Source organism: Mixophyes fleayi, chromosome 8 (assembly GCF_038048845.1).
Source record: "Mixophyes fleayi isolate aMixFle1 chromosome 8, aMixFle1.hap1, whole genome shotgun sequence".
NCBI classification, from domain to species: Eukaryota; Metazoa; Chordata; class Amphibia; order Anura; family Limnodynastidae; genus Mixophyes; species Mixophyes fleayi.
The window spans coordinates 142,075,999-142,089,654 of NC_134409.1; the positions used below are offsets into that span (position 1 = coordinate 142,075,999).

A 13,656-nucleotide genomic window follows, 5' to 3' on the forward strand; every position below is an offset into this window, starting at 1 on the left:
GGAGAAGAAGAAGTGATGCAATTGGAAGAGGTTAAAATACGTTAAAAGAACCAAACCAATGAGTCCAAGGGAGATGGAGATGATGGTGAGAGTGCTGGACTACGACTGTCAAAAGAAGAAATATCGAAAAATCATTCACTGAAAGGAACAAATTATGCAGAACTCATAAATCTGCTACACAAAAACCTTGTAAAAAAGAGCAAAGTTTCAGATCTGAAGAACAAGCAGCAAAGAAAGTGAAGAGAATCTGAACGAACATTTAAAAAAGTGATACTTAAAAGCGGTTATTAAAACTTTGCAAACTAGTTATAAAACGGAGTTAGTAATTTGCGATAACAAGAACGAATAGCAACACAGATAATTGTAATGGAAGATGCTGTAGTGACTACAAAAGAAGAAATCACTGATATAGGAATTGTGGAAATATAAGAAGAACTGAAAGTAGGTAATTAAATATTGTTAAAAAGGTAAAAAAACGTAAAGTGTACCCTGTACTGTTATATTTCAGTTGGTCTGGATCAGCCGCAGACCTGGCCTGACCCAGGAGGGACATCAGCACAAAGTGATTTCATGCAGTGTCCAAGGTGAGAGAATGGCCTTAGTCTCACTGTTGAAGGCGATGTTGTGTTCTGTTTCTTTGCCAAACATAATTAAATTAATTTCCTTTTCCTCATTTAGATTCTATCATCATATCTGACGAACGCTCGGAAGGACAGAAGGTGGGAACACACACTAATATTTAAAGTACTTCCAGAGATGGAAAAGGTGTGGATGAGAAGATGGAAACGCTAAACGAATATTAATGAATTGAGGGCTAACATCAATGATGTGAAGAAGAAATTCCACAAACTGAAGAAGAAGTATCTTGACTTGTTTTACATGGATAAAAAAGTTGTGTTTGAAGGCTGTAACCAGATGAAAACTTAAATAATAATAATAATTACTACAAAAGTTTCAAATATTTAAATTATTAGATGTTCTGCAATGTAATTTTTTTTTTCTTTTTTTACATCCAGTTGAAAAAAATGTGGATAATGTTTACAAATAAAAGATCTTGTAAAGAACTTTCTGGTTTATTTGGTGCATTTACTAGATAGGTGTCTGAAATAAAGGCAAAACCAGTTAACATGTTCTGTGGTAAAGACACAGGGTGGACACAGGCACAACCAAATTAAGTGCTACATGGGCCTGGGGCTGTGCACCACCAGAGGGACTGTGCGCCACCAGAGGGGCAGTGCACCACCAGAGGGGCTGTGCGCCACCAGAGGGGCAGTGCGCCACCAGAGGGGCAGTGCGCCACCAGAGGGGCCGTGTGCCACCAGAGGGGCTGTGCACCACCAGAGGGACTGTGCGCCACGAGAGGGTGTGTGGCCACCATCATGGCGGCCATGGGGAGTGACTCTCTCCAACCACCTCCATCTCCATATCTCTTACCATAGCAAGTAATGACTCATTGGACCCACAAAGAAAAAAACTAAAGAAAACATTGTATCCAGTGAGCCTATCAACATTCAAACATTTTTAAATTGTAATTATTTTAAATTTTTAAATTGTAATTGTAATTATATTAAAGTAATTTCATAGTTTTCCAATAACCATTGTCTATGCGATTTGTGTGGTTCCAAAGCACAAGCAATTTATTTAGCAAAAGCAACAGTACAACAGTTCAATAAATAAGTACAACCGATACGCTGTGCTGTGCTGGATCCAGCTTACAGTCATTCAATCCAGAAGTCTGTGGTCAAAGAGACTGCACGCTGGTCCCAGAGCCCCTTCTTATATACAGTAAGTGATACAGTGAAAACAGTACAGATGATTTGACATGTTTCCATAGGTTCAGGCTTCAGGAAGGTCCAGTGTAATGCAGTCCAAAGGTCAGTTCAAATGACACCCTCCAAGGGTGGGGGTCAACTTTCCAAGGGTGAGGGTCAGCTCTCCAGAAGATGCATACTTAATCTTTCCACCAAGAACTAGTTCAAACTGGTTTATTAGCATTACACAGACAATACCATTCTAATCATTTATTCCTTATCATCCATAACTAGCATACACAAGAAGTGATCCTTTCGGTGATAGAACCAGACGTCTGCGAATAAATAGGGGATTATACCAGACATGATATGTTTCCTGTGACCTGAACCTTAGATCTCACTAACGTGTACCTATAACCTTCTGATATTTAACTATAAACGAAATAACAACTGTTCATAAACGACTGTGGATTGGAACTATTATAAAAAATGAACTATATACAAGTGAATGTGTAAGTGCATGCGTGCATTATTTATCGTGCAATTGCGCCATGACATGTGGCGTACTGATCGCAATCTCACGGTAAAACAATATTAATCTATATACATTCTTTCATCCAATTATTCGACTTTGACAATTAGAAGACACTTTTGTAAAATTAGCTTAAGAGCTTGTATATAAAACCACAGTTACTCTGGAGATAACAAATGTTTACACATCCGCATTGAACCTGCAGCTTTAGGGTTTCCATAATTTTCTTAAGGCACCTCTAAGCCAAAATAATTACCAAGTAGTCCCCCGCCGTGCTTACCACCAGCCCTGGCCACGGCACCCCTGTGAGGTCACCCCAGGGAGTCGCGGCACACAGTTTGGGAAGCACTACTGTAAGCTAATGGTGATAATAATCCAGTTTGAGGGGATAACTGGCCTCTATGCATACGCTATGCAGAATATTATATTAGGTATCTGTAACATTGTAGGTGAAACGGAGTAATGTGCTGCAGATCTGTAGAGGTGGAAACTGATAAATAATAATGTATTAATACACAAAGTACAGTAGAGTTTGAAGGCCACGTGCACAGGACGGCAGAGCAAACACTAGAGGAGGGAGAAATATCAAAATGAGTTCTCTAGTGGTGCATTTAATGACCCCACTGATCCAAATAATATTAATTCACAAAAGGGTTTACATTATCTGCCCTCAATATTATAGTGCAGAAATACTAAATAGGATAATCTTCAACAAATAACTGTCAGATGGCAAAAAATGATCCCTCCTATATTCATTTATTCCTAAATGTACAAAACACAATTTTGAAGAACATTGCGGCACTTCCATTATTGCCAGATACTTAATTTTCGCCTGTTACATCATCCTGCATTAGATACACACCAAGGGCTAGATTTACTATGAATGGAGTTTGGTAGCGTTTTGAAACCGCCACACATCGCCGGCCGTTTAGTGGTCCAAACCGCCGTATTTACTATAGGGCAATTTGAGGCTGTGATTTGAGATAGCTGGCGATATGTGGCGGTTTGGAATCAGCAAAACCGCCGGCGGTTTGGTTAAAACAGCCATCAAAACCCCCATCCAAAAGACGGGGTTTTTAAATACCTGCCTCTGATTGGCAAACTGTACGCTGTTTGAGCTATTTTGCCATTCAGAACATAAGAGGAAGCATCAATCATATATAAATTATTGAGGCAATCATTATTTATTAAGGTGCTTTATTTATTATTTATTATTCATAATTTACTTATGAGGAAAAATAATTTTTTACAATTTGAAGAGGGCAAAATTATTGAATTATTATAATAATCTGGCACTATGTAATGCCAAATTGTGCAATCAAAACAATAATATTCACCATTAGCAATCACTGAATATTATTAATAATATTGTATTTGTTGCACAATTTGGCATTACATAGAGCCAGAATAATAAAATAATAAAATAATTCAATATTTTTGCCCCCTTAAATTTAAAAAAAAAAATTCTTCATAAGTAAATTGTTAATTAATTTTGTCCCTTAATCAATATATAATGATTGCTTCAATAATTTAAATGTGAATGGCGCTTTCCCTTATGTTCTGAATGGCAGCTGCAGTTTGAACAATCCCGCCACTCACAACCACCTCATTTCATTTTGGCTGTTTGGATGGCGGTTTTGTGGCGGGTTTGAAAACCTCAGCTTAGTAACTCTGGGGATTTGTATGTTCATCTTTGTTAAAATCGGGATGGTGGTTTGTAAAGTGGTGGTTTTGAAAAATGTAAATTCTGGCCGTTTTAATGGTTGTTTGGGCTTTAGTAAATCCGGTGGTTTTTAAAATAGCCGGAAACCCTTTAGTAAACATAGCCGCAAGGATTAATTCCTAAAGAGATCCGCCACACGGCAGCAGTATGTCAGTCATCTTTACCTGTCCGGGTGGAATAGATTATTGATACATGTTTCTACTTTCCAGGAAATAGACATCTGACTTATAGATCAGCACCTCCGCCCCTCCCGACGATATTCGCCATCACACCGACCTACGCCCGCCTTGTCCAGAAAGCAGAACTTACCCGTATTGCCAACACCTTTCGCCAGGTGCCCGCTTTCCACTGGATTGTGGTGGAGGACTCCGATAATCAGACTACGCTGGTCACCAACTTCCTAAGAACATCAGGGATTCAGTACACTCAGCTTTGTGTTAGAACACCAAAAGGGGTGATCAAAGCTCGGGGAACCCTACAACGAAATCTGGGCTTGAGCTGGTTGAGAGAAACCTTTTACCCAGAGGATGCGCCCCCCGGAGTTGTATATTTCGCTGATGATGACAACACATACAGCTTGGAGATATTTGAGGAGGTGAGTGCAGCATATGACCACTAATTACTTGATAGTAATTACTTATTGTTCTCAATTAGTACCATGTAGACACATAATTACTCGTTATCATTGTTGGCGCTGAGCTTTGATCCCTTCCAAGGAGCAAAACATTCACTATCCATTGGGAGGAGCTTGTTCCTTGCTGGGTGTGGAACGGTCACATGTTATTCTTATAATGAGAAGAATTCTGCACCTTTTAATTACTGGAAAGGTCGTTTCGAGGTTCTTTGCCAACTGTAAAACAAGGTTACAGACACCAAGAAATGTCCTATTTACTACAGACAACACTGGTATAATATGTGTGGGAGTATTACTGGTATAATATGTGTGGAAGTATTACTGGTATAATATGTGTGGGAGTATTACTGGTATAATATGTGTGGGAGTATTACTGGTATAATATGTGTGGGAGTATTACTGGTATAATATGTGTGGGAGTATTACTGGTATAATATGTGTGGGAGTATTACTGGTATAATATGTGTGGGAGTATTACTGGTATAATATGTGTGGAAGTATTACTGGTATAATATGTGTGGGAGTATTACTGGTATAATATGTGTGGGAGTATTACTGGTATAATATGTGTGGGAGTATTACTGGTATAATATGTGTGGGAGTATTACTGGTATAATATGTGTGGGAGTATTACTGGTATAATATGTGTGGGGAGTATTACTGGTATAATATGTGTGGAAGTATTACTGGTATAATATGTGTGGGAGTATTACTGGTATAATATGTGTGGGAGTATTACTGGTATAATATGTGTGGGAGTATTACTGGTATAATATGTGTGGGAGTATTACTGGTATAATATGTGTGGGAGTATTACTGGTATAATATGTGTGGGAGTATTACTGGTATAATATGTGTGGGAGTATTACTGGTATAATATGTGTGGGAGTATTACTGGTATAATATGTGTGGGAGTATTACTGGTATAATATGTGTGGGAGTATTACTGGTATAATATGTGTGGGAGTATTACTGGTATAATATGTGTGGGAGTATCACCGGTATAATACGTGTGGGAGTATTACTGGTATAATACGTGTGGGAGTATTGCTGGTATAATACATGTGGGAGTATTGCTGGTATATTATTAGTGGTGCTATATAAATAGCTGCTGATGATGATAATGATTGTAATAATATATTTAAATTATTAGCACAGTGAGCCAAATTATATCGTTGCAAATGTACTGATATTTGACACTGTGTATTAGAAATTTACTGATTTTATTATATTGTGTTGTATTTCTGTATAGGAAATGCATTAATTTCTGAGGCATTGATTTTTAACTTCGGAGACAGTATGTCATTATTTGGTTTTGTAACTAGATGAAGTCTGTTTTGCTGATAGCAGGAAATGCTCAGTAAGTCTTTTCCTGTGAAGTGACAAACACCTGCTTTGGCCTAAAGGCTCGACAGGGAGTCGTTACCTGTGTGTGTGTCATGTTAGACAGACAGGAAATCTAACAGACAGCAAATCTGAGGAAATCAGGTTGAAGTGGAAGTTTAATTGTGTTGGATGCAAGATTAAATTATATCCTGATGTTATATAATAATAATAGGGCAGCACAGTGGCGTAGTGGTTAGCACTTCTGCCTCCCAGCACTGAGGTCATGAGTTCAATTCCCGACCATGGCCTTATCTGTGTGGAGTTTGTATGTTCTCCCCGTGTTTGCGTGGGTTTCCTCCGGGTGCTCCGGTTTCCTCCCACACTCCAATAACATACTAGTAGGTTAATTGGCTGCTATCAAAAAAATTGACCCTAGTCTCCCCCTCTTTGTCTGTCTCCCTGTCTGTGTGTGAGTGTGTGTCTATATTAGGGAATTTAGACTGTAAGCTCCAATGGGGGAGGACTGATGTGAATGAGTTTTCTGTACAGCGCTGCGTAATTAGTGGCGCTATATAAATAAATGATGATGATGATGATGATGATGATGTTAAATTATCTGATCAGATGTTCTGGTGCCAGCTAGGAAGGGGCTGGGTTGACCCCTGCCCACATGTGTGTCAAACACTGTATAAAAAGGCTCTAGTTTGGCCATGTAATGTATCTGACCTTCTGATCACTGGTACCATAAACCAGTGTGAACTGTCCTTTCTAGGACACTTGAGCTAGTACACATCATTTGCTTCAAGATCCTGCTGTAATTCCTGTGATCTGCAGATTACACCCAAATCTAATCCATTTTCCGCCTGTTCTGAGGTTTGGACCCAGCATTCCAGCACCAACGTTTTGCCCGCTACCTGCAGCTTTGCCAGTGTGATAGGCCAGGGGGGAACCATCCACAGCAAACCCGATCTAAAGGCAAGAGGTCAGGGGTACCAGCCCAGATATACCAGCAAGGGGGTACACTAGCAGCGACAGTTACCCAGAGGGACGAAGTTCTGGAAGCCGCTAAGGAGTCCAGTGTTGTCAGCAGCTTAAGCCCCTCCTATTGCAGTTAGAGGGCATTTTTGGGATAAAATAAGGGGACAGTGTCAAGACAAGCCCAACTGGTCCCCAGCAACACAACAGACAGGGTGGCATAGACAGTCCATCCTGCCACAGATTTCTGGTGACAAGTGGTGGGATAACCCACGGCGGCTTTTCGTGTACCAGTCATGAGAGCCACGTTATTCAGGAGAGGACTAACTGCAGCCAGGAGAACGCACAGGATGTCTGATTACGCCAATGTATCCAGGGCAGACCATGAGACTCTGTGCAGTGCCAAGGAAATTGACATCAACCTTCGCCAACTGTTTGAGGGAGATGAGAGAGACGCTGAGAGAATGGCACCTACAACATGGTACCCAGGCGGATGAAATTGATGGCTGCAGTGGCCAAGGCAGTGGCCCAGTTGATGACTTGTGGCTAGGTGAAGCAGACACCCAGACAGCTGGGACCTCTACTCAACAGACTGTACCCGCATAACCAGCCCTTCTGTCCTATGATGAGTGCAGGGCAGCCAGGCTAAAGATCCAGATGGCGGCCCTAGGGGACAAGGCAGTGGCAGCTGAGCAGGCACAGGTCATCGAAGCATGGCGCCAAGAGGGGAGGGCGCCAGCCATGCAGCCTAGGTGGGAGGCGCGCCCTAGGGGATCAGAACTGTCATCTCTCTACCTTGCAATAAATCTGAGGACTGTGTTGGGAAAATAGATGAGCACCTGCAGGTATTTGAAAGGACCTACAGGCTACACGCTGTGCCCAGAGAGGAATATGTTAAGAACCTAGGGCCTGATTCATTAAGGATCTTAAATGAAGAGGTATCTTATTTCAGTCTCCTGGACAAAACCATGTTACAATGCAAGGGGTGCAAACTAGTATTCTGTTTTGCACATAAGTTAAATACTGACTGTTCTTTCATGTAGCACACAAATATCAACTTTAAATGTCAGTGTACAAATATGCTATCAAGTATTTGTGTGCTACATGAAAAAACAGTCAGTATTTAACTCATGTCCAATACAGAACACTAGTTTGCACCCCTTGCATTGTAACATCATCACCATTTATTTATATAGCGCCACTGATTCCGCAGCGTTGTAAAGAGAACTCATTCACATCAGTCATGGTTCAGCCATGTAACATGGTTTTGTCCAGGAGACATAAGATACCTCTTCATTTAAGATCCTTAATGAATCAGGCCCCTAGTGCCCACACTATAGAGTCTGTAGTTCCTGGACCTTACCAAGAACCTCCACGTCACCCATGAGGAGTTTGCCAACCTGCTGCGGGAGTCTGCCAGGAAGTGGGTACGTGGAGCAGGTGCCCACAACGTGAAGGAGGAAATATATTTGATGTGCCAAGGGCCGTTTCACTGCTGGAGCACACAGGAGGTGAAAGTATGGATGCTGGACAGGAAGTCAGGCAGCTTTGAAGCAGCCGCCCAGTTGGTGGATTAGTATGTAGCATTGAGGCCACACTTGTAAAAGCGCTAAACTGACAGCCAACAACAAAGGACTGTACAATCAGGGGGACACTCCGCTTCTACTCACCAGTAAAAGCAAGTATCCGACCCTTCAGGTACCGTTTGCCAGCCACCACACCGCTCTGTCCTTGGGAGTTATCAGAGACCATCGGAGCCCAGGCTGAAGAAGAAGTGCTACAGCTGTGGGAAAAATGGTCACCTAAGGATGGACTGTCCCTCAGCCACAGCTCCCCAGACTCATGCCCCTAATCCGAGTCCTGGGACCCAACTGACTTGCATAGCTGGTGAAGGTGAGCCAGTAGAGACTTTTTCCACCATTGCCAACCCAATGGAGTGTGCCGTGTCTGAAGGTGACTCAGCAGAGAGTCACTTGTTTGTCCAAAAGACCCTCCCAAAAACATGTGGAGGAACCTGTAGCCTGTCCAAGTGGGACCCCTGCAGGGAGAAGTACTTAGAGACTCAGGAGCTTCAATCAATGTAGTCAATCTCCATTTTATCGATCCTGCCACAGAGTCAAACTGCCTAAAATACTGTGGCAGATGGACAGGAGGAGGAAGTGCCTGTAGCCAGGGTGTATCTGGACTGGGTAGATGGTCAGAAGTTGGGAGATGTTGCCGTTATAGATCGGTTATCCCAACTGATGTTGGGGGTGGAATTGTGACCGCATTTTTCAACACCGTTACTCGGAGCCAAGCTGCCAGACTACAGCCTTCAGGATCTACTCCTGCGCAACCAGGTCCTTCCCAATAGTTGAGGAACCATTTCTGCGAGTGTCTGTTGACATTGTAGGTCCCCTTCCTGTGCCCGGTAGATCGGGGAAGGGATACATCTTCACTGTGGTGGGCTATGCCACCCGGTATCCAGAGGCTGTGGCTCTGTCCACCATCACTGCAGAAATGGTAGTGCGATAACGCGCTGCTATAAGTAGTTAGTAGAGTAGAGTAACCTAGTGAGATCCTAACCGATCAAGTGACACAGTTCATGAGTAAACTGATCCAGTGTCTCTGGGCAAAGTACGGAGTGTGGCAACTCCGTACTTCCCCCTTCCACCCCCAGACTAACGGACTTTGCGAGCGGTTTATTGGCATTATGAAGCACATGCTATGGGCATTTGTAACGTCGGAGGGGGGGACTGGGATCGCTACTTGCCGCACCTCCTGATTGCTTATCGGGAAGTGCCGCAGGAGTCTACTCTTCTCCTCTTATGAATTACTATAATCCATTGACCTCTTGACCTGTTCAGGGAGTCTTGGGTAGGGGAGCTACCCACCCAGGATGTTTCTGTGGTGGAGTATGTGTTAAAGCTCAGAGATCAGTTGGAGAATCTCATGGGACGCATGCAGTCTAACCTAATGGAATCGCAGGAGAAACAGAAGACTTGATATGATCAATACGCGTGTTCCACAGTATTGGAGAGAATTCCTTGTCCTGATTCCCACGTGACAGAACAAGTTCCAGGCTACCTGGGCTGGACTGTACACGGTCTCAAAATGCCTGAGTGACATCAATTGCGTGGTGTCAGCGACGGGAGGGGGCAGCGGACCTACCACGTGAATATGCTGAAGGCATACCACGAGCGTGTGGAGTCGGTAGCAGCGGTTTGCTGCTTACTGACTGAGGAACCAGGAAGTGATCCACTACCTGACCTCCTCGTGGATGCTATGAGTGAAGGTGGTGTTGAGGAAGTGGGCTGGGATGAGCAGTTGAGTGCCCCCAAGAGGGAGCAGCTTGAGGCAGTACTGCATCCCTTTGACACTCAGTTCAGTAGGAAACCTGGCCATACTTCCTTGGTGATGTACCATGTGGACATTGGTGAGCATAGACCAATTAGGTAACCTGCTTATCGAGTCTCATCGGAGGCCAAGGCGTGTATTTACAGGGAGGTGCAGGAGTTGCTTGAGCTAGATGTGAACAAGCCATTGTGCAGTCCATGGGCATCCTCCATTCTATTGGCTCTAAAAAAGGACAAGACAACACGGTTTTGCGTATATTACCACCGATTGAACAAGGTGACCATGTCTGATGCTTATCCCCTGTCCTGAATTGACGCTCTGTTAGACATGTTAGTTACAGCAAAGTATATTTCAACAATTCACTTGAGCAAGAGGTATTGACCAGGCTTCCTACTGAACTGAGTCGCAAAGTGTAGCAGCACTGCCTCAAGCTACTCCATCTTGCGGGCACTCAACTGCTCATTCCAGCCCACTTCCTTGGCACCACCTTCACCTCTGGCATCCACCAGGAGGTCTGGTAGTGAATCACTTTCTGGTTCCTCAGTCGGTAAGCAGCAAACCGCTGCTACCGCCTCCACACGGTCACGATATACCTTCAACATATTCACATGTTAAGTCTACTGCCGCCTACCATTGCTATGAATTGACACCATGTAGGTGATGTCACTTAGGCAGTTTGAGACCATCTACGGTCCAACCCAGGCAGCCTGGAGCTTGTTCTGACACATGGGCATCAGAACAAGGACCTTCTGCCCTATCTAAAATACTCTGGCGCGCACTCCTTGATCATACCAGGTCTTCTGCTTGGTTTGTGCTTCCACTAGGTTAGCTTGCATGAGCCCCATGAGATTCTCTAACCGATCTCTAAGCGTGATAACATACTCCATCACAGAGACATCCTGGGTGGGTGGCATCGCTTCCCAAGACTCCCGGAACAGGTCAAGAGGTCCATGGACTCTGCGGCCATATAGTAATTCAAAGGGGAAGAAACCTGAGGCATCTCCCAATAAGCAAACAAGAGGTGTTGCAGGTAGCGTTCCAGAATCCCCTTCCAAAGTTACAAATGCCCGTAGCATGTGCTTCAGAGGCACTGGACTAATTCACTCATCAACTGTGTCCCTTGATCAATTAGATTCTCACTAGGGAACCCTAATCTACTAAATATTCCTAACAAGATTGTAGTCTGGCAGTTTGACTCTGTGTAATGGAGTTGAGAAAATACGGTCTCAATTCCACCTCCAACATCGCTGCCTAAGATCACATTGGTTAGGAGGCCATCCATAACACATATGTGTGGGAGTGTTGCTGGTATAATATGGGAAGATGTTTTGAGGATATACGTTGTGTGGGGGTATTATTGATGAAATATGTGTAAAACCTACTCATTCTTTAGGCACTCTTTAGTTTTTGAATGTTGCAGTTGCTATATAGTAACACATAATTACACGTTGGCCCCTTCTTGTTACAGATGCGATATACTAAGAAGGTATCTGTGTGGCCGGTAGCCTTTGCTGGGGGACTACGTTATGAAACAGTGAAAGTCAATTCTGATGGTAAGGTAGAAGGCTGGTTGGTGAAATATGATGTTTCACGGCCGTTTGCTATAGATATGGCTGGCTTTGCCATTCATTTGAAGTTGATCCTTGAGAAACCGAGGTCCATGTTCCGTCTGGATGTAAAGTCTGGTTACCAAGAGTCCAGTTTGCTGCAACATCTGGTCACCATGGATGAGCTAGAACCAAAAGCTGAAAACTGTACCAAGGTGAGGCATCGTATATTCAGCATTGTCCATCTAAAGCAACAGATGTTCTGATACCAGAAGAATAGGAAACTATTGCCCAATAATGTCCTGCTTGGAGGAATTATATTTTCTCAGTTCACATTGCCTGCAGGTAATATTGCTACTTATGGGTGGTTCATATTATGCAGCTCCCTGCACAGAGAAGATAATGCCAGGCCAGGTGTTGAAAATAGAAGCCTAAATATTTAAACTAAGACATAAACTAGCTAGGCTGCTAGTACGTTTAGTGCACCGGTGACTAAAGAGCATTACTAGCTTTAGAGAACACTGGCAGAGATCCATATATTAAATTCATCTACAGGGTACACACTCTGAATATACAGAGCGTGCTATATATAATACAGAGCCTGCCCTTTATAGTAAAGAGCGTGGTGTATATAGTATAGAGCCTGCCCGATATAGTACAGAGCGTGTTGTATATAGTAGAGAGTGTGTCATATATAGAAGAGAGTGTGGCATATATTGTACAGTGCATGATGTATATTGTACAGAGCGTGGGGCATATAGAACAGAGCATACCATATATAGTACAGAGTATGGTGTATATTGTACAGAGTGTGTCGTATATAGTATAGAGCCTGCCCTATATAGTACAGAGTGTGGCATATATAGTACAGAGTGTGGCATATATTGTACAGAGCTTGGGGTATATAGTACAGAGTGTGGCGTATATTGTACAGAGCTTGGGGTATATAGTACAGAGCGTGGCGTATATTGTACAGAGCTTGGGGTATATAGTACAGAGCGTGGCGTATATTGTACAGAGCTTGGGGTATATAGTACAGAGCATGGCATATATAGTACAGGGCGTGGCGTATATTGTACAGTGCATTGTGTATATACTACAGATTGTGGCGTACATGGTACAGAGCATACCATATCTAGTACAGAGAGTGGCGTACACAGTGCAGAGTGTGGCGTACATAGTATAGAGCGTGCCATATATTGTAGAGAGCGTGGCATTTATAGTACAGAGGGGGCCATATATAGTACAGAGTGTGGTGCATATAGTACAGAGCTTGCAATATATCTCACGAACCGCGGCTTTACTACGAGCCGCCACAGCTTATTTGTACTTACTACCCCTCATCTCGGCCATCATCCTGACGACCGGGATGTCACTTCTGCCTCAACCCGGAGGTTGCAAGGGCAACGGTCGGGATGGTATTCCAGTCCCTGATGCGTCCCGGCAGGTAAAAACAGCCGATGTCGTCTGTTATAATTATTTCTGATCTGTTAGCGCTGTGACCCGGCAAGCTGCTACTCGGGTGCATGCGCAGTTTGTTCCTGTGGCAGCTGGGATCCATTATCTGTTTATGGAGCTTGCTCCTGATTGGCCACTATCAGTATTAAAGGTAGGTAGGGCTTAGCCACCCTGCCGGTTATAGTATTCAGTTTCCTAGCTGCTGACCTGCTGCTGTACTGTGTTCCTGTACTCCTGGATAGACCCTTCAGTGTATGACCTTTGGCTTGTTTATTGGATTGTGATTCTCTACTGGTGACCCTGACTTCTGCCCGTGACTTTGATATCCTGTCTTTCTGCCGGACCTGAACCTTTTGCCTGCTTGTGCCCTTTGA

General features: G+C 43.4%; 1 protein-coding gene and 1 long non-coding RNA gene across 2 annotated transcripts in view; both read left to right on the plus strand.

Moving 5' to 3' along the window:
• Positions 1-13,656, plus strand: part of LOC142100226 (uncharacterized) — a 401,704-nt gene that overhangs the window by 334,094 nt on the left and 53,954 nt on the right. The window lies entirely within an intron of this gene.
• Positions 74-12,090, plus strand: LOC142099972 (galactosylgalactosylxylosylprotein 3-beta-glucuronosyltransferase 1-like). The gene is made up of 4 exons (XM_075183981.1): positions 74-85; positions 509-584; positions 4,216-4,601; positions 11,746-12,090. Exons 1-4 carry the CDS (start codon positions 74-76, stop codon positions 12,088-12,090), a joined length of 819 nt encoding a protein of 272 aa, XP_075040082.1.